Source organism: Rosa chinensis, chromosome 5 (assembly GCF_002994745.2).
Source record: "Rosa chinensis cultivar Old Blush chromosome 5, RchiOBHm-V2, whole genome shotgun sequence".
In the NCBI taxonomy this organism is placed as follows: Eukaryota; Viridiplantae; Streptophyta; class Magnoliopsida; order Rosales; family Rosaceae; genus Rosa; species Rosa chinensis.
In genome coordinates, this window is record NC_037092.1 from 25,644,780 (window position 1) to 25,670,641 (window position 25,862).

Genomic DNA, 25,862 nt, shown 5'->3' on the forward strand with positions numbered 1-25,862 from the left:
TTGGTCTTTTTCTACATCAATCATAAATTGAATCATACTTAATAGTAATGAATTCAAAACAAATAGATTTGCAAACGTAAAGGACGGTTAACCCTATTTATAATTGCAACATTAAAATATGACGTAATGTAATCATGTACCACTCTTTTTGAAATTATTAGAATATGTGTTGTAAAAACAATTAGGCTCTTCGCGAGAAACCACATGTTAAGTGCTTCTCAAAAACATTAAAATGTCAATGTTTAGCCACAAACTTTGAAATTAACTGATGAAGGATGTTTTTACTGTGGTAACTAACTAACAAAATACTTGCCTCATATTTGGGTTGTTCTCAAATAAAAAGAGCAAAATATATATCTTATGCACAGTTGACAAGTGACAACCACCACCACCATAACATTGAATAATGGTCCATTATACCACATGTGAAAACAAAAACTATGTGGAGCAATTCATGTGGTAATGACATTTTTATTGTCTAAATCAAGAACAATGTTATTTTATTAACTCATATTTTTTTTTTATCAATATTAACTCATATTGATTTAAGGTAGACCCTTTGAAGGTGGCATTAGGTACATTGAACAAGATTTGTATCCACTTCTCTTTTTATTTTCAAGCAAAAAGAATTATAAATTCTTTGGTGACCAATAAAACCCACTTCCAAGAAACCTATGTATTTATCTGTTTTCCAATAATAAAGAATTCTTGTTGACCTAAACATCCCAAATAGGCACAACGTTTTTATTGTGCTTCTATGACTAAAGCCGCCATTTTGGTTGTTTTGGTTAAGAACGAGTCTTGAAAACATAAGGCCATGTTTGGTTACAATTTTTACCATCGAAAGAAAATGGTTTTGAGATGACTTTTCTTGTGGAAATTATTCTATGTACGATAGTACAACTGAGTGTATTTAATATAATCTAACCATTCATTTATATTGTGCACTAAATACTTCCCCCTTTTCTTATTGTCATTATGTGCAATTTTGTTTTTGGATGGTGTCATTGTGAATGTGTCCAATTGTGGAAAAGGGATAGCCAATGCCGATGAGAGTAGTGTCAACAATCTACATCACCATCACCCAAATAATGTAACAAAGATTATAAGATGAAAAGAAATCGGAGGTTCAAAATGCCAAAAGGATATTCCCCTTCCATTCATAGAATTTTATAGTTGGAAATAACATTTTCTACATTGGAGAAAAAATAAAAGAGTGGGGCTTTTGTCAATTGCCATGTAGTCCATTATCTGATGACCCAGAGAACTAGGATTGGAGTTGAGCCGTTGAGGTGAAGGATGATGGTACTGCTTTGGTACCTTTGTAGCTTTAACAAAGTACTGGACTTGATGATAAATGAAAGGTACCATATCATCAATTTACTACTACTATATAAATATATATATATATATATATTTACTTATTTTTTCTGTTTACCACACAACTGTCTTATTGAATCAAATTAAGAACTTACGTTTGTGGAATGAATTTATGTTACTAAACTTAATAGTCATAGACTTATTTTAATTCTTAAGAAATAAAGATTACAAACCTTTTATATTCTGGATAAGAAGGAAAAGTTTTAGGCCTTGTTCGTATGATCAAAAAAATATCACCCAACAAACTACTAATTTTATAGTATATAAATTTTTAGTAATATGTTATTTACTAAAATTGTAAGAAGACTTGATGTACCCTTGCATCTTGTCACCATTTAGTTGACACTAAGAGCAAGTTCACCAGTTATATTTTAATTCTCTTGGTCACGAAATACACTGTGCAGGTCACCATGGTGACCCAGAACATTGTACAGGGTGACCCAGGGCACGAAATACAATGTGCCGGTGGTCACGAAATACACTGTGCAGGTCATCATGGTAACCCAGAACATTGTACATGATGACCCAGGGCAAGAAATATACTGTGCCGGTGACCCAGAGGGTGAAATTAACACTAAAAAGTAGTGAATAGTGGGTGACCTGGTAACCTAACGGGTAAACTTGCTCTAAGTGATATACATATCTTCTATCAAGTTTACCTACAGTTTTAAGAATTTATGAGATCGATTTTTATGTGTAGAGTCTCTAGATCGGAAGCTATATGACAGTTATCACCAGAAGAATCACAAATTGTTAAAAAGAGGTCAAACGGGCATAATAATAGCATTTAATAGCCTTAAAAGAGTACAAGAAAAATACGTGTGATAATAGAAGTGGTTTTGAAATATGTTTTCTCTACATTGGATGAGGTTTAGCGAATCCAATCACAACTTAAAGAAGTCGCATCAAAAAGGGAGGTACCCAACCTCAATCAAGAGACCTAGCTAGGTTGGCAAGAGCATTGACAATGCTTGTAAATATGATTCAACTCACAATCTCTATGCAAATAGACTCTTTTCATAGATATGTTACTTTATTTAAAATGCCTAGGCTCGTCAAACTACGAGTTGATTCTAGGAGAAGTAAAAGGTTGAGCGGTGGAGGACGTCATTGACCATGGTAATTGGTAAACGAAAACACCATCAAGACGAGGAGTCAACATAAAAACACTAGAGACTTGTGAAGCATTCGTTTGCATGCGTAATAAAAAGCTTAAAGGTTTCTGGAAGTAGCCGCCAAACTGACGTAAACAAAGCCCTATCAAACATTGAGGTATCTTCCTACTTCCTGCTCCAGCTCATAGTTTAATTTGCTTAAACAGTCGGTTCTGACCAGATTCTATCACTTTCGATAACCTAGCTCAGACAAGGAAGATGTGAGGTAGCTGCCTTGGTATATTACTCGGGCTTTTCCCAGCGGTGGCCACCGTCCAAACCTCTCTCCTTCAAACTTTCTTGGATTCCTTTCTCACATCTTTGCTTGGAAACAGGATACGACCCGGAAATGCTATGAAACAACAATGCTCAGTTGCCGGAAGCTTTGTGTTCAGACCAATGAATTACTCCATTATTAAAGAAAATGCTTTGGTGTTATGAGGTTATAATATTGATGCAAAACCTGCTTATGGGTATAAGATGTAAAGCTAACCATTAGAGACAGATGGGTCAATTAGGTATCTGAAACACACCCAGTTGCGTCTGGACCACCCAACAAAACAATTTCTGCAGAGCCGAAGAGTGAGTTGAACAAGTAATGGGCACGAAAGCTCATGGGAACCTCAAGCAAGCCCTATTTTTTAAGAACTTGTGAGTTTGTGATAACCAAGAATATGTTTTTATATTCCCACACCATATTTCCATAAATACTGAAACAAATAACAATTGTATGTTAAACAAGAATGTATGGATTGTTTGAAATGTAAGCTGCCTTAAAACACAGATAATACAGAAACATGAAGAAAACGCACCTACCCCCCTAGTCAATATACTGGGTTACTCCATAACTCGTTTCACTTGCGTCCCTCCGATCGTTTAACTATAAGCAAGTTATTAATTGGAATTGAAAATGGTGAAACCTCCGGTTGTTCGATAAGCAAGTTAGCTCTAGTCGGAAGAAAATCATGAATGGCCTTCCACAGGCATAACTTGACCTTCCTAGAATCCTAGACACTCTACACTTCCAGAAAGGCTTCCAAAAGAAATCAAACTCTCTTGCCACAACATATGCACTGCTAACTGAATATTCACCTCCAGAATCGTAGTGCCATGCTAACTGATCAAGAGGGTTGTCTAGATGGATAACCAACAATATGTTTTTATATTCCCATACCATATTTCCATGAATACCGAAACAAATAACAATTGTCATACACTAATGTTGAATAAGAAAGCATAGATTGTTTGAAATGTAAGCTAGCTTGAAATACAGATAATACTGGGCTTTCTTCATGAAGAAAAGGCAGCAGCCCAAGTCAATATACCGGGCTTTTCCATAACTTATTTCACTTGCGTCCCTCGCCTTTTTTCTGTTCCTTGGCTGACAAATAAAATAGATCACTATTAGTAATCAAAAACAAAAGGACGATTGAGTTCTAGATAGCACGGTTCCAAATTTAAATAAATAAATCAGCCCGGGAGAACAGGAGAAAAGAACAGGTTGGCATTGTTTAAGGCACACAGTTTAGAGTACATACCAGCCTTCTCCTCTTCTCGCTTCTTAGCAGCCTCTGCCCTTTGTTGGCGAATCATGGCTAAACGTTCTGCATGAACAAAGAATATCACAAAGAGAGATGGTGTTCAGAGGGTGAAACACAGAACCTATTGCCAGGTGACACATGGAGGCAAGAAGTTCAACAATCTCTATTGAGAAATTATATCTGTATCCTGAATCTTGATGTAGAAAACCAAAATATGCACAATCAATGTAATATTAACTTGAGCAGATAGAATAGCTACATGATAAGTTAGTCAACCACAACCGCAGATTGTACACTTTGGTTTCATCGGCTTCAACCAAAGATATCGGATTAAAATTATGTTTATTTTAATGGCACCCAATATAATGGTAAAAGCTATATCTTCACCATCTCAGTTGAAATAACTATTCAGGAGCAACCATGGATGATGTGTACTCTGTAATTTTTTTTATGTACAACTAGCTTACGTACAACTGTGTTGCATTACTACAAATTGAAATATTTTTTAACATACGAGATGGTGGAACAATATTCCATTCACCTAAATTAACTCCTCTTTCTGGGAAAGAATACATCTACTTTTAACCACAAAGAGAAGTCTAGCAACACTTGCTATGAAGTTTAAAGCAAAAGCTCTGAATGCTAATTGAAAAAATTCAGTTCGCATATTATAGCCTGCCTTAACAGAATTCCAATGAAGTGTAAAAAATGAAGCTATAATTTGTCAATTTTGCATATCACCTAAATCTTTCTTTGCTTGTTCAGTTTTTCCCTGCTCCTGCAACCTCATGTATCGCTCATGAGCCTTTTGTTTTTCAATCTCCTCCCTGCAAACAGATAGACATGAAGCTGACAGAATACCCTTGAATCACTCAAATATTTGGTACAAAAGACAACACCAATTTGATAATATTGGTCATAAGCCTTGGAGCATCTTATGGAAATCTAAAAACTGTAACTACAGAAGTCTAGATCTGTGAGAGATTCAACAACCCACGAATCACAAAAATAAGGATAACAATAACTGTATCCATTTTCCTCACTTAGTAATTTCAGCTACTAGAATGGTTTTTTTTTTCTTTTTCCTTTTTTCTTCTTTTGGAGAAGAGACTAATTAGTTTGGGGGAAACCAGCTTTCAGACTATCTTGGGCTTCATTATTCAATGAGCTTTTAACAGATTTCTTTTTTAGCCATTCTCATAGATTGGATAGTAGCGGTGCTTATTGTGCACAATAACTGTATAAGTTTGATTGCAACTAAGAATTACATGAATATGCACAAAAAGGATGAATAAGATAGAAGCAATAAAGATGCAAGATTTTGTTGGGGTTTAGGGATTTAGGGACTTGTCGGAACTTGTCCCATAGAAATTGAATGCACAAGTCGTAAGAAAGATTGCATACCTTTCACGCCTAGAAAGTTCAGTTGTTTTCTCAAGCTGCACAAAAAAAAAAAAAAAAAAAAAAAAAACACACACACACATGGTCAATTAGTATCAGATAAAACATAAAGTTTCCTGTGTTAAAACTTTGGCTGGTGCAGTAAGATCAATTATGAACAATGGGTTATTAGCTTACATCGACATTTTTAGCCTTCACATTCTTTGGCTTTACTAGATTGGGATTCTCAATTTCTATGATTCCCTGAGTACCCTTCCGCTTCTGTTAACATATGACCACAATTTCAGCATGATATAGTATAAATAAAACAAAGATGCTACAAAAGAGAATGAAGACAGAGGAAAAAAAAAAGTAAATGAACTGACTTCTGCTTCTTCTTCTTCTGATGATTCCTCTTCAGACTCTACTTCTTCCTCCTCTTCAGCTTCTTCCTACAATATTAAAGAGGACACTGGTATAAAAATTACAGCATTGGATTGAATCCATGCATGTGTCTGAGAGAGAGATGCACGGAAAAATTCACAAGGTAATCCTCAGAAAGTCTAATTTTTAAAGGATCAAAGACATATGTATAGTTGTGTCTGTGATTGACTAAACATGCTTCACAAGCTTCCTACTAACCAGAAAATTTGGTTCCAGAACACCTAGGTTCTGCAACTCAATAGATCAAGTCATACTCTAAACAGAATCAATATATATTAGAATAAGAAAACACACAGAAGCACATTATATGACTCTGCATGTGTATACAAGAAGATCTTATTAAAAGAAAACAAGAACAGATCTGGAAATCATGACTGCAGCATGAATAACAGCAATCTGTATTCTACTAATTTATATGAGAAAAGTTTATACCAATAGACTGAAGAACAAAGTATTACCCTTCTAAAGCTACGTGGCCGGGCAGAGGTACCAGCAACTGCAACCATTTGAAGTATAGACAAAAGGCAACCATAGTCAGCTCATGGCATATGAATAGTAAAAGCAGTTGTTTGAAACAAGTTTACAGATTACCAAACTTGACAACACGAAACTAATATTGTTTAACCATCAACCAGATATACAAATTCAAAAGTTACTAGGTTTAGACAGTTCCCATCGTTAACTATTCAGGTTATCATATACATAACTTTGCCACTAAATGTAAAATCAAATGAGCAGAAAGAAACAATCTTTCCTACCAAGGTATATAGTATACCCTCTAATCAACAAACAAAAAAATAAAACGAAACTTTCAAACAACCCTCTGTACTTTTTTCGAAGCTGAAGTGATGAGGAAATACAAATTGAACTGAGCATCTGACCGCATAAGGGTCGAACTGAATTCAATCATGTAATCCCGATTCAAAATTACCATTAAAGCATTGGAATTGAGCCGATTTGAATCAAATAGACCAAATATCAAGCCAAATCACTACCAGAAACCTAGAACTTACAATGTTTGAACTGTTAATACCGGTCCAAATTGCATTAAAGGAACAAAAATTCATGAAAAAGTTAGGAGCTTTCAGATTAAGGCACCAAATTCAGAATCAGAAATGCGCAAAAGGTTTACAAATTCATCTAGATCTAGAAAATACCGTGCAGCTGAAACCTGCGAATACAGAAAAGACGAGTACATAGAAATAGAGGGGAAAGTGAAAGAATGAGAGAGAGAGAGAGAGATTGAATACCCATCTCTTCGTGAGTGGAGAAGTGGCGGTGACCGGTGGGCTTGCCCTTGAACTTTCCTCTTCCCATTTTAGATTCAAGAGATAACAGAGAGAGAGAGAGAGATCGGAGGAGAAGAAGAAGAAGAAGAAGGAGGAGGAGGAAAGCTGAGGAGGGGAAGGGTTTTTGTAATTTATAGCTGCTGCTGCTGCTGCCGCTGCTTCTTCTTCTTCTTGATGCTTTTGGCTTTTGCACTTGAAGACCTACTGTACGAGCCGAGCCTTTTACGTCCATATATGGTATTTACCATGTCACGCGCCGCTCTCGCGAGTGCTCTCCCAATAACTTCCGATATTTTGTTTTTAGTACATTTTAGTTTTTTATTTACGAGTGGCTCAGTTTGGGATTACTTAAAGATGAGTTGTTTTATTTTATTTTATTTTATTTTTTTATTTTTTTTTTGTTACAAAAAGTTTAGGTAAGAATGAGGCTTCCCTACACTATCAGGGTCAGGCCAAATCTACGACCTCAATCCAACAAGACTTATGAAACTTGCCAGTGTCCCAGACCAGCCCATTGGTATGGAATTATGCAGGACATTTTCTAAATTGCCCACCAAATGAGAGATTGTTGGTAGCGGGGATCGAATTTGTGTGGGTTTATACCTCAAGTCTGCCCTTGCCAACTAAACCAACTCTCATTGGCTGAAAATTTTTATTACTAAATCAAAAGCGTCTTTAGAGTCTGAATTTTTTTTGTGAATTATCGAAGCAATCTCAAACACGGAGCATTATATCATGTGGTCGAACTAGATATTTATTTCAATGTATTTGACTATTTGTAGTGCAAATGTGTTGGGGAATTTGACATTTGAGTTTTGTTTACCTACTGAATTAGTTATTTATTCAGTTGTTAGTTATTTATTCAGTTGTACTGAATTATTAAATTTTAAATCTAAGGGTAGAGAATAATGTCAAGTTAGAAACTGTTTTATTTCTTAATTATTCTCTATCATTGAATTTAGATCAAATAATAATTCAGCACAGTAATATATTAATTGCGTAGGTGAATTTAGATTCCAAATTTGACTCTAGCTCTCCGATTCATCAAAAGTGAAGAAAAAAATGTTGAAAATGTCAATACCTTTTTAGAAGATATATGTTTCACAAAAAGGAAGTGAACGATGCATATTATTGTTCCTCTAAAGCATAATACTCAATTTTATGGCAGGTTGGGTGGTGGGAGTCGAAGTGCAAATCATTGTCGAGAATATTAGCAAAAATGGAGGAATATATGAAAATCCTAGCTAGCTACAGCAATTGTTTATAGAATCGGATACCACCTAAAGCTTACTGCCGTGACCAGATTACAACTCCTTGGTTAACCAGTTGGGCAGTTAGGCCAGTTTGGTAACTCTTGAAATGTTTCTTTTCCGGATCCGGCTTCTCTAAAGTGAGGAGGGTGTGAATTTACTTCAATTTCATAAAATCTGGACTCTCCGTCTAATCTAAAAGTCCTGGAAATTGACACATTATTCTTCCACCAATTTTTGATTTTTCGTCTAAACCACAGTTAACTTGCCATTAGCCAAAAAAGAAAAAAAAATTGAGATTTGGCTTGGAGTTGCTGCGCGCGTTTGCTTCTCTGTTCTTCCATGACAACTCATCCATGGTTGAAGAAAAGAAAGAAAGAAAAAATCGCGCTAGCTGTTATTGACTTACCATTCAATTGTTCATTCTTTCTAGAAAGTAAGAAGACATTAAAATAGTAGTTGACAAGGTCCTTATGTGCTCGCAAAGAAAGAGCCACTGAGAGATTATGTAAGATTCTTATCAATTATGCAGGTAGTCATCAGCTTTCCCTCATCATGTATTGTACACTAAAAGACATAAAATTATGCATGTAATCCATTATCTGAAGTTGTGAACCATCGTGGCCTCGGTCTGGATTCAATGCAAGCAGTTTTTTTTTCTTTTTTCCTTCTTCTTCTTCAACCATGAATTGCCATGGAAGCACAAAGAAAGCAAACGCAAAATTCCTAATTTATTTTTTTTCTAGGGTTAACGGCAAGTTAACTGTGGTTTAGACTAAAAACCAAAAATTTGTGGAAGAGTGATGTGTCACTTGTTAGAACTTTTAAATTAAACGGAGAGCCTAGATTTTATTAAATTGAAGTAAATTCACATCCTCCTCACTTTAAAGGAGCCGGATCCTTCTTTTCCATAGCTATTTGGGATGTTTGTAATCATCATACTCATGCAGAGATTCAAGTAGGAGATGATGAGTTGGAGCTCTCAAACTTAATTGCATCCGTATATTGAGGCACTACATTACAAATGTTATCTAATAAATTTTGGATACTCCAGTACCAAGTTAATTTAAGATTTCCTCCGCAATGATCATCCAAGAATATAAGTCAGTCCTAGGACTTAAAATCACACCATATATAAGGGGTAGTTGATGGATGACAACTGTATATTCATGCATGCAATGCCTTGTTGGTCTAGACTCTAGAGATATAGAGGGGATCGACTAAATTAGTCGAAACATGATTAATTACGGACTTTACGGTCTAAGACCAACAAGAATATTGCATGAAACCATGAATATTCAGTTGCTATCGAGTTGGTATCCAAAGGATTAAACCCCAATATCCATAGAAAAAGAGGATGAACCAACATTAAGCCAAATGAAGAAGAAACTCATGAAGCTCCCAATCAAAAATTAGGAGAACCGAAGTAACATTCGAAAGACCATCATAAGGCTCCCTATAAAACATAGCCCGAGCACCATAGTGAAATATACCATGAATAGTGATCTTTCTCCTCGTTCTCATGTCGTAACATCTTTAGGGCCCCATAGATATATATCGAATCCTTGAAGATGAGACCCTAGGCTTGAGACTATGGCTTCCTTTATATATAAATGGAGACACGTCTATGTCCACGAACTAATTATTGCTGAAAAATTCCCATAAAAAGTAACATGAGATACATATTTTGCCCCCAAATGATTCACCGACAAAATATAGCAAAAATAGCAAGACACCCTGTTGATGAATTTCCATAGTCAAAAAGGCTCCCACAAAACATAAAAATTCAAACATCGAGACACCTTTACCGATTACCTATATGAATCACATATCTGTCGGCTACCTAATTAATGTAAAAAACAAATTATTTACTCATTTGATTGCATCAAACAAATGAATAATTATAGTGAAAGTTAATAGGCTCATGATCAACCGTCTAATAAGTTAAAACTGTCTCTTAGATGAGCAAATCTGTGCAATCTAATAAGTAAGCGATTTTTATTTACATTAATTTTTTTGAAAAGATGCTTTTAATTGATTTTTTTAGGAAAGCGGAATCAAGTTCCATTAAATATATCAACGACCTCATTCGGTCAAGTTAGGGGACTAGAAAATCTCTTACAATACAACTCAATGCCCAAATCAGACTGCACAAAACAGAAATGCCAATGAACAAAAAAACTAGAAAAACAAAACCTAAAAAATTCTTACCTCCATCCTACCAGAAATCATAGCTACTGAATTGACAAGTTTTGATGCCTAAAGACCTCTATGGTGTACATCTCTCTACTCAGCAACCAGCAACCAGCTACAACTCAAGGTAGTAGGACTTAAGAGCAAAGCGAAGCTCAATTATTCAAAATAGAAACCAAAATAAACTGGAAAAAAAAAAAAAAAAACTAAGACATGCACTTCCTTGAGTCAAGTAGCTAGCTAACATGGAGGCATAGATGCCTAAGATCCATTGGTGTATACCTTTGCATCCATCCCAGCAAGCACTTTAACACAGGAAAGTGTAGGGCCTCAACACCTAACCCTCTTGGGAAGGGGAATTCTGGTCCATCCCCTTCACCACTGGACATCACCTGTCGCTGCAAGCTTCAGTTTGTTCCGCCGACCATGAGCTAGGTCTACCCTTCTTCTTCCCACTTTCTCAACAAAGGCAACCGAGACGTCCACTACCTCAACCAATACCTCTAAAGGGACAATCGCTTTCAGACGCTTCCCATCCAGAACATGATCATCCTCTCGCTATTTTCGAATGCCCAACACTCTAGTAGGCTCCCCAAAAGAAGAAGGCCCAGTCAAACTCCTCACAACCAAGGCCCCAAAGCCTAGCAGCTCTCTTGGCCCACTACCACGTGTCACAATAGGAGACACTAATTCAAAATTAGGGTTTTCCACTGAAAAAAATGTAGCAAGCACAGAACCAAGCCATTTCCCGACCTACAGCCAACTCTGGCCCAACCCGGCCACCACCGAAGACCCTCCAGCCTTCTCAGTCATCTCCGAAGACCCTCTAGTCACAGATGACGACACCAGCTCCAGACCTGATCCAACCCTGACCTCAGATTCCAACACTAGCCCCCAGGCTGCCATAGCCTCCAGCAGCCCCTTGTCGCAACCTCCCTCAGCATGACCAAAGTAGCCACAACCCGTACAAATGCCGTCACACTTCTCATACTTGAGATCTAGATCCACTGAGACCTATGGTGGAAAACAGAAAGTATGCTCAACTCAAATCCTACGACGAACATCGTGGAACACTCAACAAACCTCCCCAAAGCATTCCCGAGTAGGGTTAGGGCTTTAGCATTGCGCATGGCTACGCGCAATTCTTTGATCACCAAGCACACCTCAATTAAGGAAATGCAGCAAAGTCTCTTCAAGGGCACCAATACTGTCATAATCCGTAAGCAGCAGCATGGAATTGCTATAGTACCATGTTCGCCATTAAGGACTTGATTTCTTCTCCTCCTGATCATTGAATTGGAAGACAAGAATTCCCTCCTCTTCTTGCTGGATCAGAACTCTCTCCTTCAAACCTCAGGCACTAGATTGCTGGAGATCGTCGCCGAGAGGGACGGGACCACCACTAGTTTCTTGGTCAAGAGCCGGCCATACAGGTAGAAGAAAGGGTCTCGAATTGCATCACCACTCCCAATCAGGCTCACAATGGCTTCCTCCGATAATGAAAGAGTAGCCACCGCTCGCTCCTCCACCATCGCTTCGCAGGACTCGATCAGTTTGTCGACTAGAGAAGAAACCCTAATAGAGCAAAAATTGACTTTTTTTTTTTTTTTTTTGATTGATTTAACTTTTAAAGAGTAAATCAATCATGGATTTAGTTTCGAGAGAGATAGGCAAAAAACATCAATAATTAAGTTTTGCAAAGTTATATATATATATATATATATATATATATATAAAAGTTTGTTCTCATTCCAATGGACTCCTGCCACGTGTATTAGCTAAAACAAATAAACAAAACAATAAACTGGGGGACGTCGTCGTTTTTATGTAAACCTGGCCGTCGTTCCAGACGTGCCCTCTGCCACAGTGAATACTCTCTTTTCTCGCTTCTGAGCTCCCACCAGAAACAAGAAGAAGAAGAAGATGAAAAAGAAAGCTACGCAGTTTCAACTAAACCCCAACTGGGCTCAATTCCAAGAAGCGCTCAAGAGCCAGCCAAAGCCTTCCAGACCCTTCAACAACTCTGACTCTAAAACCCCAAAAACCATCTTAGGTAAGACTTCTTTGTCATCTTCAGTCGCTGCCTCGCTTGCTTAGCAATTGAATCAGTTTAAATTTAGAACCTTTTGTTTTTGTTGATTTGAAAGAGTATAAAGCAGACGCCTTTTTTGGGTTTTGTTTACAGGGAAACGGAAAGAGAGAGTGGATGATTCTCCGTCTCTTTTGAATGTTCTAGAACCTGTTAATGATGATTGCAGGTGATTCTTTCAGATATATGTTATTCCATGCTTTTTGCTTGCTGAGAAAATGCAGGACAAATTTTTTTTTTTTTCTTGGGTCATTTGGATTTTTGTTTGGCTGTGAATTTGAAGCAATTGGGCATATTAGTTTAGTAGAGGTGAAATTTTCTTGTTTGGACACCAAACTAGGGGAAAAAGATTAATTGTTTCAGTTTGTTAATGTTCGTCTCGATGAACTAGTTTACATGAATTTGTACTTAGGTTTCACTAATGCAATTGTAGCACCCATTTTGAAGTGTAATGCTTAGCCAGCAGGAATATGTTTGATCCTTAGAGTTTGTCTTACTACTCGCCTCTTTTGATTTCATACAACTTCATATTCGTCAAGTTTCAACAAAAGCTCAAAGGCTATAATTCTGAGTTCTGACCCTAAATAATCTCGCAGAGCTGTGTGGTCATACAATTAAGCTGTTTAAATGCAAGTCTTTTAAGCAATTTGTTAAAGGATGTTTGTGCTCGTAGATTGCTTATTATCTGTATCTCTATTGGGTTTAAAGGCAGAAAGTCCCCATATCTTTCATTTTCTACTTTACGAGGGACATTTTAATGTTTTTGTTTCTATTTCTCGTTTAAATCTTAAACAGACACATTGTTTTAGATTTCATCATCAAGTAACTGAAGCATTAATATGGAATGTGTTTCTGTCTAAAATCAAGATCTTTTCATTTGGATCTGTAAAATATTATGCTCCATAAGTTGAACCTGTTAGCTGCTTTGAGACCTCTTAACGTATAAACCATTTGACAGTGTGACAGATGAAATAGCCATGGATTGTGAAATGGTCGGTGTCGGTCTAGGAAATAAAAGTGCCCTTGGACGAGTTACACTGGTATATCCTTCATTCCTTCTCCTTCATCTCATACCCTTCTGTCATCTTGTACTTTTAAGAGATTGGATCTCTAAGGCTGGTTTTTTTTTTTCCCAAACAATTTTGCATCTGTTATTTCCGTATTTAATACATTCCATTCTGTTAGATTCTTATACTTGGTCCTTTAACTTGTTAGGATTACTGATTGCTGATGGTACAGTTTTATGGCAGATAAATAAATGGGGGAACGTTATATATGACGAGTTTGTTCGCCCAGTAGAACGTGTTGTTGATTTCCGAACTCAAATAAGTGGCATTCGTTCCTGGGACTTGCGAAAAGGTTGGCTTTATCTATTTTTCTGCTGTTGTTTTGAATACTCTGAATGTAGGGGATCTGCTTTACAGACATGTTTATGAAATTTTTTAAAATGAAGAAAAATGTTGGACCGAGCTGTACTATGTTCTTGTCATCAATTCTTAACTGGTTATAGACTGTTCCTCCATATTGGTTTCTACTGGTCAATAAATAAGACTGCTTTCACAGTCTGATATTGTATGGGCAGACTGAATGACTAATACAACTTCAGTAACATTAGTTTTTCTTTTGGGTCAACTGTTTTTGTTTATGCTTTTTAATCACTAATTTTATTTGAAAATCATTTTTATTTCTCACTTGTTCTACTTTAAGTCATAAAATTAATTTGTTCATCTAAGGGCCAACCTCAGATCTCTCCACTATTTTCCTCGTACTTATCACTTTGTCATCCTAATATTATCAATCTCTCACCAGTGTTTTAGACTCCATAGCTTCTTTTAGAAGTCTTGTAATACTCAATTATCACTGTTATGTTGTTGGGTAACTTAATAAGGGTATTTTGGGTATTTGTAATAGTTCAGGTGTCTTACTTAATAACTGTATTTTGAGAGGCAGGGTTGATTTATGACCATGTTGTTCTCTGCTGTCTTTCTTCTTTCTTACCTCTACTCTCATCTTGCAAATCCTAATTCCGCTTTTGTTTAAACTTCCTACTGGTACTACATAAAACCACTCAGTATATCTTATCGTACTGGCCTTATTGTAAATATCTACTCTTTCTTTACATAGTGTTTTATATAAGCTTTCCCTTCATCCTCTCTATTCTGATCTATGCTATTGAATGTGCAATTCAGGTAGTAATACAAAATAATACTTTGAAATGTCCTTGTTGCTGGACTAGTTAGTCAGAAATTTAGCTAAAATATTGTAGTACAGATTATTTAGTGACGGATACAATTTATAACTAGAATTCCAAGAAAAATATTTGTGGATACTCTATGGTGATAGAATGCTCAAATCTTTGTACTTGCAGCAAAGGATTTTCGGATAGTTCAGAAAAGAGTGGCAGAGCTGATTAAAGGACGAATTCTTGTGGGTCATGCATTACGCAATGATCTGAAGGTATCTGTTGATTTAGTACAGTTGTGTCATGTATAGATGTGAATATTTATTTTGACAATTTTGACTGAAACAGGTGTTACTTCTGAGTCACCCCAAGGAAGACTTGAGAGATACTTCAGTATATCAACCCTTTAAGAGGTACTTGTTGTCTTTAATAACTATTTAACAACTAATAGTTTGTTGAGATCTCTCTGCATGTCCTCATGGTATTTGCCGTTGATGGATCAGGGACGAAGGATCTGTAAGGGCGCTCCGGCATCTTGCAGCTGAGTTTCTTGGTGTTGAAATCCAAAATGGGGAGCACTGCCCTGTTAGTATCTGATTCTTCAATGATTACTTTTGATTATTATTCATGTTGTTATGGTTTTTTTTCCAGAAATTTTATTTTATTGTTATAGACAACATCTGTGACATTTAGCATTGAGGGGTTAGGATGGTGATTTCATAAACTCCAGACACTGGAATGTGATAGGCTTATCAGAATTTCGAGTAGAGTGAGATTTTCAATACAAATGAAACTTATTTTGCCTGTAAAATGATGTGCCTGGTATTAGTTCCAGGAGCAGCTGTTAGTGGTCCAAGCAAAATTTGTAAAATTCATGATCCTTGAAGAAGTATATATATATGGCTGTCAAGCCTCTTGATTATGTTCATTATAAACTCCTGTTTTAGTTTCATGTTGGTTGTAGTTTATGCCTTCACTTTTCATCTGTTCAAGTGTATACAATAATCAACTTCTGATGTGATGAAATGGCATGTTGTTTGCATCTTATATATCATGTCAGCTTGTCATGAACAATTTCATTAAAACTTCGAAATGACATGTAGATACCTTGTCTAACCCCTAAAGTTGTTTCAGGTAGAAGATGCCCGTGCTGCGATGCTGCTTTATCAGAAAAACAGACAAGTATGGGAAAAGAACGTTAAACTTCAACTTAGGCTTAAAGAGAAGCAGAAGAAACGCGGCAAGGGGAAAAAGAAGCGGAAGGAGGGGGATGATGTGAAAACTGATCATGCCGAGCATTAACAGAAAGTGGTCATAGATATGAAGCTCAATTCCCATTACCAGACAGTACTACACAATGTCCTAGTTTATTGTTATTCTTTTAATTGCTCAAAATGTTTCTTCTTTTTCTCCATGTATTTTGTCTGTTGTCCGTTGAACTGTTAGGACAAATCTTTGTATCAAACAAGACAGAGAATTGTAAGGTGACTGCTGGTGTGTACCAATACAAAATTTTGTCCCTCTAACCAGTGGTGCATTCATGATCGATCCGTCGAGTTTCGTTATCCAAAATGCCTGCTTTCATACACAATGTTAGTTTCCTAATCTAAAACCTTTAAAAGGTACCAAAGAATACCTCTCCCAAGGGGTGTAGTCTCATTGGTATGGTATCATGTTCGTTGCAAACGTCAAACACCTCAATCGTAGGTGACGTAACACCTTATTAGCTGACCTTTGTTTTTTTTTTTTTTTTAGGAAACAGAACAAAAATAAAACGAAAACTCCTTGGGCAGCCTAAGTTAAATAAATCGAAACTGAAAGCAAGGTAAAGCTTGTAATGGGAGGCCAAAGCCGATCAGACAAACTGTTTATAGCCCGGCCTTATCTTGGTTGCTATAAACAAAAAGCCATGCAAAGTGAGATCAAACACAATTACACCAAATTTGGTGCTTCTACTAATACCTTGTTTTTAGAGTTAGGAGTGAAATCTTTTGATCCTCCATAAAAAAAAAAAAATTAAATTAAAAAAAATATATATGTGGAAAAGACTAATACCAACGACTTACTATACTTGTTTGGTGGTCGTCTGGTCAACAAGGTCAGCGCCTCCAATCTCGCCTATTTAGGGCTTAATTTCATAAATTGCCTCTGTAATAACCTGAATAGAAATATCTGGACAAGTTTATGTCTTCAGCTTCAGTTAGGACCCCCGAAGTCAAACTAATTGAGCAAAAAACTCACCCCAAGGCCCCCATAAAAAGAAATATTTACACTCAGCCCCAGAAAACCAAAAAATCAACTGGCGGGGTCCAACGCGCCAGTCATATGCACCTATAAATAAAGAACCCCCACCCCCCATTCTCTGCCCAAGCACAACTACATATTTTCCCCCAAAGCCAAATCAGAAGCGCGCGTTGTCTCACTGAAGGTACGCCTTTTCTTTTTCCCTTCTCCAAACCCCAGTTTTAGGGTTCCTACTCTTAGGCTTTCTTTCATTCTAACTCTATCCTGTTTGTCTTGGTTTCTTCTTCCTCGCTTTCTTGATTTCCCTTTTTCGGCTCCAATTTCCATTTTCTTTCACTGTATCAATTTCTAGGGTTCCTCATCCCCAGCTTCTGTATACTTCTTTGCTTATTATAGATGTGGTGAAATTCACAGTTTCGGTAACCTGGTTCCGATGTAAAGATCAATTAACAAACTGAAAATTACTCTTATAATTCTGTATGGTTTTGGTAATCATACATGTATTAATATAGCCCGCAATATTTAGCCCGCAATATTCGGCTGAATTGTGATGCATACCAAATTCGGCATCGTGTTTCGATATCATTTAATTCGAATTAATTTAAATTTGTACACGCACAGCCACGCAGAAACTGACTAGAAAGTAATTTTGCATTTGTGCATATTCTTGACAAGAATGGTAGGCATTAAAGCATCTGTGATCTATGTATAGCATACGAACTAATGGTTTAGGTGGCTGCTTAAAACATGAACTAATGGGTGTAAAAATGATAATTGGGCAGAAATTCGTTGAAAAATGGGCAAGCGAAAGGCGAAGGCAAAGCCTGCGCCTAAGAAGAGAATGGACAAGCTGGATACTGTTTTCACTTGCCCCTTTTGCAACCATGGTGACAGCGTCGAGTGCCGCATGTAAGTTTTCGTTCTATCCATTGCTCCCATATATTTTGTATTTATCTTTTTAGGAAAGCATTGAGCTCTATATGTTCTGGGGGTGCCACTGAAAGATGTACGTTTTGTCGCATACGGCTTGGTATTGTGGTGTTTGTCGTTGAGAATCTTTGATGATGATACTAGATGTTCGGTTCCGCTTTTTAGTTTTATAATCAACAGGGTTGATGTTACTAAGTAGAATCTGGCTGGGTTTAGCTTACTTGCACTTACGCCCGTCGCTCATTTTGTTTTGAATTTGGTTGCAGTGACATGAAGAACTTGATTGGTGAAGCTATATGTAACATCTGTCAAGAGAGTTTCAGCACAACCATCACAGGTATGTTAGACATATTATTTTGGAATGCAAGTGATGTTGAAACAGAGTGCTTGGGTTCATGTTAATGCACAGAATTTCTGAGGTAGTGCTGTTTCTCAATGAGTTTGTGATCCAGTGGTGGGAACCGTGGGATCCCTATATAGCTAGAAGTCATTTATTGTTTTATTCACTTTGTTTATTTTATTAAGGGAATATCAAGTTTAGATGTGCTTAGTCATAAACCACAACACCAAGCAGGCAAGCACGTATGATTTTTCAGTGGTTTTGTAGTGAGTGAGGGGGATATGTAGTAATTGAAAATTAACACTTTTGGATGTAGGGAGGTTTAAGAGAACTAATTTCGAACATGAAAAGATCTTCTGAAACCTTTAGTAATAATCACAAGGTGTGGATTGTGGTATGTGGACTGAAAAGGGTGTATGTATGTGCAGAGCCCACTTCCAATCAATCCACTTATGATCTTAGGGAATTTTGTGGGAAACCAAATTAGAGTTTCGAGATGATTATGTACTTTTTAATTGGAAAACTGGATAGAAGCTCCCATATTGTGGCAAATGTACCTCTAATTTTGATTGATTGTCTTGTTTTATTACTTCTCTGCTTTCTTTCTTATAGTGTTGGCCACTTCAATATTTGTTGGCAGTTGATAACCTCTGATCTTTTGTTTGTTTGCTTTTGCAGCTTTGACTGAAGCCATAGACATGTAAGTAGAAATTTACCTGAACTGTCTCTGGTGGCAAGATAATTGGTTTTGATTAGTTCCTCTCTTTAGCGGTCTCTTTCTGACCATACGTTATATGATTGCAGATATAGTGAATGGATAGACGAATGCGAGCGTGTCAACACTGTTGATGATGATGGTGCTTAAGAAGCTGATGGGAGGTTCAAGTTCAGTCTTGTTGTAAGGGGAAGGAGAGGGCTGGAAAGTTCTGTGTCCTTGAGTCAATAAAGAGTGACCGGCTAGATCTTCTTCATGTGGTGGTTGTAAAATGTAAACGGTGTCTATTTAAACCTACATTTGTAGGCATGTATAATCACCATGTTGTATTATTAATTTGGTATGTATATGTATGTGTAACCTAGTTTGAATTTAAAGATCTTGCCTAATTAGTAAAATAAACGCTCAGCTAAGACAACGGGTTGAATGTTGATGTGATGAGAAGAATAAGATGGGTTCAACAGTTCAAGTAATTTATCATATTGCTTGCTTGCTTAAATGGAAAAACTGATGAATGAGACACTTATGGTACGAGGGCAGAGATATCCGGTTAGAGATGGAACTGGTATGAGAACATTTCTCATTCACTTGTTTGACCCTTGCTAGATCCCTGATCAATTTCCGAACATAACCATCCTGCATAATTGTCCTTCAAAAAACCAATTCTCTTTTTCAAAATGTGAGCATGATGTGAACGGCAGAGAGACATAAAATTTTGAAGTTCTGAACTTAACAATTTTAGTTCAACAGGTAAAATTGAAAACTCCAACACTTTCTTTGAATAGTCATATTCTGAATTAGTATACAAGGGAAAGCTCATACTCAATTCTCACACTGATGAAAACCCAGTGCTGTGAAGAGGTCGAACCCGGCATACTAATCATCCTACACAATAAGAGGACACTAACAACACAGTACAACCGAATGACAAATTCGTCAAAGCAGCCTACTAATTCCCTCCAGGTATGTTCCCAACGGAACCGCCATGAGGGAGGACTGTAGCAGTGCAGCTTGTGAGTACAGCACAACTTGTAGCACTACCACTAGTGACTCCAGCACTACCTGATGGACCACAAGTATTTCCTGCACTAAGAACAATGCTCATTTCGGGTTTTCTAAGTTCCGGAGTTGAAGCTTGGGGAGCAAAAGAAGCATTAGCATGAAAAACTGGGGACGCAAACGCGGCATCTGCATTCTGCTGCTTTTGTATCATTTCAGCAGAAGTAGCAGGCACCTTAAAATGATCCATACTTTTCTGCTCCGCTGCTGTTGTGTTGTTTTCAGCATGAAGTTGATGCAACCTGTAATCCGTTTCAGGCCGACGGCAAACCTTCCTCAGTGGAACAATTTCCTGGCAACATGAACATAAGAACAGACAAAGTCAGATAAATCATTAAGTAAATCAATACGGTAATGTGAAAAAAGTATTTAAGGTAAACATGTCCCCTACATTGCATGCAATATGAAAAAAGAGAGAGTGCAGAATGCCCCATCTTAGAAATGTATGGTAAACAAGGAATACATCTTCAAAAATCATAACAATTATAAACATAAGCTAATGTTCTCCCAGATAAAGATGTCCAAAGGACATGATTTTCTTTCTGATGAGACTTTTCAGGGAGATCATTACTTTAGCATGCTGCATCATATTCACATAGTGGTTGGATTTATGTCTATAACACTCTAAGATGAATAAATTTCAAAAAACATAATGCAAAATTATATCCCACTAAGAGATAAATTTAAAAGGGAGACACAGAAACTGCAAAAAGAAGTTTATACCTCGGACTGATCGTGAACATAGCGCACTAAAAACCTACAACGACAACCTCTTACATCATGTCTTCGTCTTTGAGCATCAAGGACATTGGCATCAAAATACAAAGCCTGCTCTTTACCTTCCTGAAAAATAATAATAATAATAATAATAAAAAATTTTAAAAAATAATTCCACAGAAATTCCAAAATTGGTTGGCATTAGCTTCTCTATACTACTTTATACAAACCGGTTCTTTCAAGAACAGAGGAAAAAAAGAAATGAATGCCACCTGAAAACAAAGTATGAGGTCTCCAGGGAGAACTGCAACACACTCCGATGATTCACATGGAAGAGACCGCTGCCTGACATGCTTCCGAACATTAACCCACTCATCCTCCTCTGGTCCGAATCCAGCAAACCGAACCAGTACGTCCTGAAATATCCAACAATTTTTTTTTTTTTTTTTTTTTAAATTTATATCCTCCAACTTTGTCTCAGTACAATAAAAATTATAGCTGGGCTACTAGGGATTTAAGCCGTAGTTCAATTAAGTTGAAGCAGAACTTTGAGGAGACAATTACAAAAATAGTCAAAGCACCATTTGAAGAAACAATAGCAAGGCCTAGAATCAATAATTAGTAAAAACTTAATGCTATATATGCAGAAACTGAATTAGAGAATTACCGGATCACCACTCTCCAAATGTCTATGAGATAAAAAGTTAGCAACATCATACCTGAGAACAAAAATAATAATTCACCCATGAGTATTAATAGCATGAGAATGAATCACTTCTACAGGAAAAGAATAATTAAATAACAACAAATTTTTTTAGAGAAACACGAGAAAGTATGCAACAAGACTTCATAAAAGATTACTAACCATGCAGCATCCCTTCCAGATTTAGCTTCAAACTCCAAGATAGGATTTTCAGAAGCACCCCTTGCTGAGCTTGGAACTGGTTACAAATAAAACTAAGTTCTCAAAAATCCAATCATAATAAAAACATACTTAACAGAATGGACTTTGGACAATAACACCAATCAACACATTCATTCAGTTTCTTTCTTAATGACTGTTAAAAACTGTAACTGATCTTTGAAAAAGAGAATCAAGTCTCTGCATTACTTCTCAACTGACCAAGTAATAATTGGACAATAAGCACTGTAAGCTTGTCTCTTGTTTAAATGATGTATATACTGACCAGTTGATATAAACTTGGTCACTGATGTCATACGCAATTTTCTTCAACTTTAATACACCGCCAATACTATAACTTTTGACATAAACTTTCTCCAAGTTGAATCATGTACTTTAGACAAGTCACATGCCATAATACCTTCCATTTAAAACAGATGTAACACATGCATCTCCACAAATACAAACAACAGTTCAGAAACTCCAGTAGGTTATTAATCGTTATTCTGCTTGTTTGGATTATCTTGGTCTCAAGTTCTTTTATGGCTTGTGAACTACAATGTGAAGGATTTTTGTTCAGCAGTGACCTTCAGCCATGGTTACCAATATACAGCAGATGAATAAATTAATAGTAAATCAAGTTGTGTGCAGCACCAAGACATTTTAGACAATTGATCGCATCCTTGATGCTCTACTGTGTATTTTATAGTGGCTTTGAAACGACAATGTAATATTTACTGAAAGTTAGTTAAAACTTCATTTTCCCAGAACTTGGGAAGTCAATAACACATGATGTAGGCCATCTCAAATGTCAAGTCTAACAATTAGTGGTGAGGAACACCATTATCTAAGAGAAAAAGTTTTCCCTCACAATATCAGATTGGCCAGTCTGCCACTATTATAAGGCTGGTACACACACAATCCATGCATTTTATAGATGGAAAGAATACAGCAGAATTACTATTTTTTTTTCTTTTATAGAAGGAAATAAATACCAGTTATATGGGGGGGGGGGGAGGAATTTTAATACCAATGATCAATGAATTTGGCAAAAAATTTCTAGAATCGAAAATCTCAATCTGTCTTCATGCATATATTAATCTGCTATTAATGCATATGAATTCTTATGTGATAGCCATAAAAATTAAAAAAGCGGCCTTTTTCTCCTTCATGACAAGGGCCCTTCATGGTCATGCATGTATGTAACTGCAAATAAAAGGCCCTGTTTTGAAATTCATGCATGCACGTAAAAACACTCAGCAGTACGTACCAGTCAAGTTAAAGGACTACAGAACATTACACACATAAACCCACTACATGGCTATTTGGCTACAAACTAATTGTAGCTAGATCATTCAACTTAAATACTATGCAGTCTAAGAAGTCCAGTGTACTGGGAAAGGTTAGACAATTGATGATTGACAAAACAAGTTCAAGTAGACAACTTCGAAATAGGTTACCAAACATAAGTTAAAACAAGATGGTCACATAAGTGAGCCCCAAACAAATGAAAATGAGAAAGAAAGGAAGCATGCAAAAATAATATTAGAGCAGGTTCTGTTCTACCTGAAGGAGCATGTATAGGAGCAGCTATAGGTTGGGGGCCTTGAGGAACAGTTCTCACTGGAGTTGAATCCACCCGAGGCATCATAGGTGACACATTTAACTTCCCAAGAACCTTACTTGATTTTGCTCTAATAGCATATCGCCTATTTTGGAACCAATTCCAAACCTATGAAAAGATAATACATAACAAACAGATTCGAATGAGTTTTCAAATAAATTCTAAGCCTATATAATGATGATAACACAGAAACAGAACTAAATGATATTCCATAAGGAAAATAAACAATGCAATTATCATACTTGCTTCATTTGCACTTGAAATTTGCCTTTTCGCTCTGCTGTTTCACTGGACCAAAGATAAGCATCTCAGTTATTTAATGCATAAGAACATAATTTATTCAAATTCAGGAGTTTCTAGAACTTGGGCAAACCTGAACTTCTCTGCAAGGGCCACTAGAAGTTCCCGTGCTGGCATTGTATTATTGTGTTGATGCAGAATAGTTTCCATCTCAGCAACCTAAAAAATGTGGCAATGTGGTATATGGGTCATGACAGATCTTAAAAGTAGCAAATACTTTACAGAAAATTTGAAGTCATTATTCTATGATCCCCTGAAGGATGGTTCATGCGTTGATACAAAATATGTTACAAACGTATAGATACTTAGTATGAAAGTATAGTTTTTTCACCACCATTGTCCATATGTTATTGATAGTGCAATATTACAAGATGCAGAATGTTACAAAGGAATCATTCATGCGAGGAGGATCGTATGCAAAATATTGAAAAGGATCTAGATTTAATTCAATTGAAATAATAAGAAGCGGGGAGAATAACTCACAACTATTTATGGTTTTACAACCAAACTAGAAACGACAAAGGCAACGACTTTATGATCCTAACATGCAGATAGCATTAGCAAAGTCCAACGGTTACGAGAATTAACGAAGTCGTCCAACAGTTAGATTACGACAAACAGAAAGCATGCACATATATTTCATCAACTACAAAAGGGAAAAGAAACAAAAGGGAAAAGAAACAGAAAAGGACAGCTACACAGTCATGTTTCCGAAATGAAAGAGATCAACAATAAAAAAAAGTTTCATCTTAAAGACGCTCTTTAAATTGTTAAATCCTGAACCCTACAACAGGATCACTAACCAAGCCATGCTTATAGTCATCATTATTTGGTTTCAGTTTAAGCAATAATAAACATGCGGAAAGAGGCATGGTCTCGGAAATTGCCAATTCCATTTTCAAGAGTTTTGGAAAATATCTAACAAGCATTCCTGAAAAAGAGAGCAGGCATGGAATGAATCCATTAACAGAGCAACCACACAAAACCATCGATACCATTCATATTCAAACATATATCTGAAGGGGGGGGGGGAGTTTCAAACTCTAGGCTAACCCCAGTAAGCTCTATCAAATTACAAAAATTCAAAGCAATTCCGAAAGGGCAAAACTTTTCCAAACCAAGAACCAAAATCATACCAGGTACAATCTGAACCACAAACCACAGAACACCTCAAAAACCCAACAAAACCCACAATCCAACTCACCCAGTTCAAAATCACAACCCTCAATTCCGAAATCTACAATTCACTACTCAAAAATCAAAAATTTACAACAACCATGTTCGCCAAATTCAACTCCAATTCAAAATTTAGCATGCAACTCTAGCCATTAACAACTCAACTCAAAATTAACCAAAGCCAAAAAAAAAAAAAGAAAGAAAGAGAAAACCACCTCAGTCTGATTGAAGCGGAATGAAGGGCCTCCGTTACTTGGAGGCCTACCCATGATAGCTCCCTGCTCTGCTTTCCTCTCTGTGAAATTAGAACGTGAGAGAGACGAAGAAGAAGAAGAAGGAGAAGGAGAGAGTGGGTTTTGGTTTTGGGAAAAGTAACGTTTTTGTTGGGAAAGGGACGTGAGTGAGAGGCAGAAACAGACAATTTAAATCAGAAATCTAGAACAACAAGAGAATCCATCCAAAATAAGACAAAAAATAATCTCATAAATGGAATTAGAGAGGAGAAAGGATAGAGATTTCTGTAATTCCTAATCTGGACCGAAAAGGGTTTTCTGTTTTTGAACGAAAGAAAAAAAAAAAAACGCACAATCTGGGGCGACCCTCGATATAACTTTTTAGCTTATTTTGTCGTCTAACCTCGGAAAAACTGATACTGGTCATGTCACCCATCACCCCGTTTATCAGTTTTTTTTTTTTTTTTCCTTTAATTTTTTTCTTCTAATTATCTTACAAAAATAACTTAAAAATGACACTTCTTACTTTGGCAATCTTTGTAGATAGAACTTCACGTGCATGTCACGAAATATTTAGAATATGTGGCGGAAAAGTTTTCGAGTCACACTTGTGTTGTGCTGAAGGGTAGTTCAAGAGAAATATTTCGTTATAGTTGTTGAGGTTGTACAAAAAATCAATGTGTTGGTGCTTTTGTTCAAGGAATGGCTTTTCTCTAAGCCC

The 25,862-nt window shown here is 36.6% G+C and overlaps 4 protein-coding genes across 4 annotated transcripts; 2 read left to right on the forward strand and 2 right to left on the reverse strand.

Annotated features, from left to right (window-relative positions):
* Positions 1 to 3,669: 3,669 nt before the first annotated feature.
* LOC112166574 (28 kDa heat- and acid-stable phosphoprotein) lies at positions 3,670 to 7,369 on the reverse strand. The gene is made up of 8 exons (XM_024303449.2): positions 7,150 to 7,369; positions 6,358 to 6,395; positions 5,842 to 5,907; positions 5,654 to 5,737; positions 5,480 to 5,514; positions 4,817 to 4,902; positions 4,073 to 4,138; positions 3,670 to 3,915 (listed from the first exon to the last, which is right to left on the reverse strand). The coding sequence occupies exons 1-8, from the start codon at positions 7,214 to 7,216 to the stop codon at positions 3,881 to 3,883; spliced, it is 477 nt and encodes a 158-aa protein (XP_024159217.1). The 5' UTR covers positions 7,217 to 7,369; the 3' UTR covers positions 3,670 to 3,880.
* Positions 7,370 to 12,453: 5,084 nt separating this feature from the next.
* LOC112201913 (RNA exonuclease 4) lies at positions 12,454 to 16,428 on the forward strand. Its single transcript, XM_024342835.2, has 8 exons — positions 12,454 to 12,684; positions 12,817 to 12,889; positions 13,679 to 13,760; positions 13,971 to 14,079; positions 15,089 to 15,177; positions 15,251 to 15,315; positions 15,406 to 15,487; positions 16,037 to 16,428. The coding sequence occupies exons 1-8, from the start codon at positions 12,555 to 12,557 to the stop codon at positions 16,202 to 16,204; spliced, it is 798 nt and encodes a 265-aa protein (XP_024198603.1). The 5' UTR covers positions 12,454 to 12,554; the 3' UTR covers positions 16,205 to 16,428.
* A 755-nt stretch (positions 16,429 to 17,183) lies between these two features.
* On the forward strand, positions 17,184 to 19,569 carry LOC112165043 (transcription elongation factor 1 homolog). The gene is made up of 5 exons (XM_024301428.2): positions 17,184 to 17,330; positions 17,929 to 18,055; positions 18,343 to 18,413; positions 19,095 to 19,116; positions 19,221 to 19,569. The coding sequence occupies exons 2-5, from the start codon at positions 17,943 to 17,945 to the stop codon at positions 19,279 to 19,281; spliced, it is 267 nt and encodes an 88-aa protein (XP_024157196.1). The 5' UTR covers positions 17,184 to 17,330; positions 17,929 to 17,942; the 3' UTR covers positions 19,282 to 19,569.
* A 304-nt stretch (positions 19,570 to 19,873) lies between these two features.
* Positions 19,874 to 25,485, reverse strand: LOC112165042 (protein SAWADEE HOMEODOMAIN HOMOLOG 2). The gene is made up of 9 exons (XM_024301427.2): positions 25,124 to 25,485; positions 23,806 to 23,891; positions 23,675 to 23,720; positions 23,375 to 23,540; positions 21,773 to 21,848; positions 21,575 to 21,626; positions 21,180 to 21,323; positions 20,914 to 21,033; positions 19,874 to 20,482 (listed from the first exon to the last, which is right to left on the reverse strand). The coding sequence occupies exons 1-9, from the start codon at positions 25,175 to 25,177 to the stop codon at positions 20,081 to 20,083; spliced, it is 1,146 nt and encodes a 381-aa protein (XP_024157195.1). The 5' UTR covers positions 25,178 to 25,485; the 3' UTR covers positions 19,874 to 20,080.
* Between the last annotated feature and the right edge of the window lie 377 nt (positions 25,486 to 25,862).